Source organism: Cariama cristata, unplaced genomic scaffold (genome assembly GCF_000690535.1).
Source record: "Cariama cristata isolate BGI_N322 unplaced genomic scaffold, ASM69053v1 scaffold32912, whole genome shotgun sequence".
Classification (NCBI taxonomy): Eukaryota; Metazoa; Chordata; class Aves; order Cariamiformes; family Cariamidae; genus Cariama; species Cariama cristata.
In genome coordinates this window covers 1-2415 of record NW_009606043.1, presented here as the reverse complement: position 1 = coordinate 2415, position 2415 = coordinate 1, and the positions used below count along the sequence as shown (strand labels likewise).

Genomic DNA, 2415 nt, shown 5'->3' with positions numbered 1-2415 from the left:
GCGTCTGGTGTGCCCGCCATGCCCGGGGCTGGCACAGCGGGGTTCACTGGGGGTGGTTGGTGTGGCACCTTGGCATAGCCTCCCTTGCCGTGCTCGCCCTGCAGCCAGCATGGGAACCACATGGTAGGGGGTATCCCCTTCTCCCTGCTCCAGGCCCACTTTCCGGTACTTCACCTGGCACACGTGCCTGCTGGGCATCGCGGGCTGCTGCGTCATGATGTTCCTCATCAGCCCCGTATCGGCCTCGGTGAGCCTGGGCTTCCTCCTCCTCCTCCTCCTCGCCCTCCACTACCTCTCGCCCAGCAGCACCTGGGGCTACATCAGCCAGGCCCTCATCTTCCACCAGGTGAGCCTTGTCCTCCTCTGTTGTCCCCTCATGGGTTGGAGAGCTGGTGTCCCCAAGCTGATATCCCCGTGGCAGCTCTCTCCTGGGCAGTGTGCCTTCAGGGCTGGCATCCCCATGGGGTGGTTTGTTGAAAGAAGGAGGTTCCTCACCTGCTGCCCTCCATCCCTCACTCCCTCCCTCCCTCCAGGTGCGGAAGTACCTGCTGATGCTGGATGTGCGGAAGGACCACGTCAAGTTCTGGCGCCCACAGATGCTGCTGATGGTGCAGAACCCACGGGGCAGCGCCCGACTCATCGACTTCGTCAATGACCTCAAGAAGAGTGGCCTCTACGTCCTGGGCCATGTTGAGCTGCAGGACTTGGGTGAGGGTCTATGCTGTCCTTGGCACTGGTGGCCTCTGCCCCTCGCTGTGGTGCCGGGAGCCTCCCGAAGTCCTTGAGGTGACACCGCTGCCGAGGCTGGGCAGGGTGGGCACAGTGAGGGAATGTCAGCATTTTGGGCACGTGTGTGACCCCTTGGACTTGACTTGATATGAGGGACGTAGGTGGCTCGTGTCTGTTCCATGCTTCCTGCGTACACATGCTTGCACATCTGTGCCGCAAACTTACATATGCGTGTGCTCAACTGTTCATTCCTACATGTGCACATGGGGGTCCTGCGTGTGTCGGTACTGGCATGCACACGTGGCACCTGCCCACCCAGGCTCCTCCGAGCCCCTGCACAGCGTGGTCCCGTTGCACAGGTCAGCACCTGCCCACATCCAGCACACGTGTGGGCACACCCACGGCACAGCCTTGCCACATGCGTGTGCCTGTGTCCATCCTCACCTCATGCCTGCCGCTCTGCATCCACGTGCTTTGGGTGCCTTTGCACCCTGGCACGTGTTGGTTTGCACACGCAGGCTCCCTGGCACACGCTGTGGCTGTCCCCATCCCCACCTCAGTGGATGCACAGGCTCTGCTCCCCCCTCCCCCCGTTGCCGTGGTGACTAATGGCCTGAAATTGGGGAGGGGGGATGGAGCTGCCTGCATATTTTTTTATGTATTTATGTATAATTTCATATCTCTGCCTGGAAGCACCTGCTTCCACCCTCCCTGTCTCGTCGGTGCTGGGGTGGGCACAGGTGTTGGCACTGGTTTTGCATGCGGGGTGCTGCGGGGACACCAGGGTGAGCCCCCTGGTATGGGATACCCTACCCCCTGATGCTGTTCTCACTCCCCACCCAGATGCGCTGCCCTCGGACCCACTGCAGCCCCAGCAGGACTCGTGGCTGAGCTTGGTGGACAAACTGAACGTCAAGGCCTTCATCAGCCTCACCCTTGCGCCTTCAGTGCGTCACGGTGTCCGGCAGCTCCTCTTCACCTCCGGCCTTGGTGAGTGGCACCCGGGTTGGGCACGGGTGAGGGTCTACCCCACTGCCCCTGCAGGGTGAGAAGTGCCAAGGGTTTTGGAGGCAACTGGACGGACGATGCCAAAGCCAAGTTGGGGCTTGGAGGCATCTGGGGTGAACAATGATAAAACCAAGTTAGGGCTTGGAGGCGTCTGTGCCAGCAATGTTGAGGGACTTGAAGATGCCTGGACAGGCAGTGCCAAGGGGGTTGGAAGCACCCAGTGTAGGCAGTGCCAAAACTAAGTTGGAGCTTGGAGAGGTGTTTGTTGGGCAATGCCAAAGCCAGGCTGGGTCTTGGAGGCATCTGGGGGAGTGATGCCAAGGAGTCTGGAATCACCAAGGTGAGCAATGCCAAAGCCAAGCTGCGGCTCGTTGGCACCGACAGTGCCAGGAGGGCTGGTGGAGCCTTCCACCTCTGCTCAGCCGGGCTGGTGCGGTCTCTCTGGCAGGTGGGATGCGCCCCAACACCCTGGTGCTGGGCTTCTACGATGACACGGCACCGCAGGACGGTCTAGCCCGGCACCCTGCCTTCACCAGCGCCCGCGAGGAGGTCCCCCTGGGCTTCCCCCCTCTGCGGGCACCCACCACCCCCAAGCTGCTCTCAGCCCGGGAGTACGTGGGCATCGTGGCTGATGCCCTGAAGATGCTTCGCAACGTCTTGCTGGCCCGGCAGCTGGAG

General features: G+C 61.8%; 1 protein-coding gene across 1 annotated transcript in view; it reads left to right on the top strand.

Moving 5' to 3' along the window:
• Nucleotides 1–2412, top strand: part of SLC12A9 (solute carrier family 12, member 9) — a gene marked incomplete at both ends in the record, with an annotated part of 6190 nt that extends 3778 nt beyond the window's left edge. The window contains 4 exons of the mRNA XM_009696224.1: nt 154–346; nt 534–708; nt 1573–1719; nt 2186–2412. Of these exons, the coding sequence (XP_009694526.1) occupies nt 154–346; nt 534–708; nt 1573–1719; nt 2186–2412 (742 nt within the window). The remainder of the gene's footprint in view (nt 1–153; nt 347–533; nt 709–1572; nt 1720–2185) is intronic.
• Between the last annotated feature and the right edge of the window lie 3 nt (nt 2413–2415).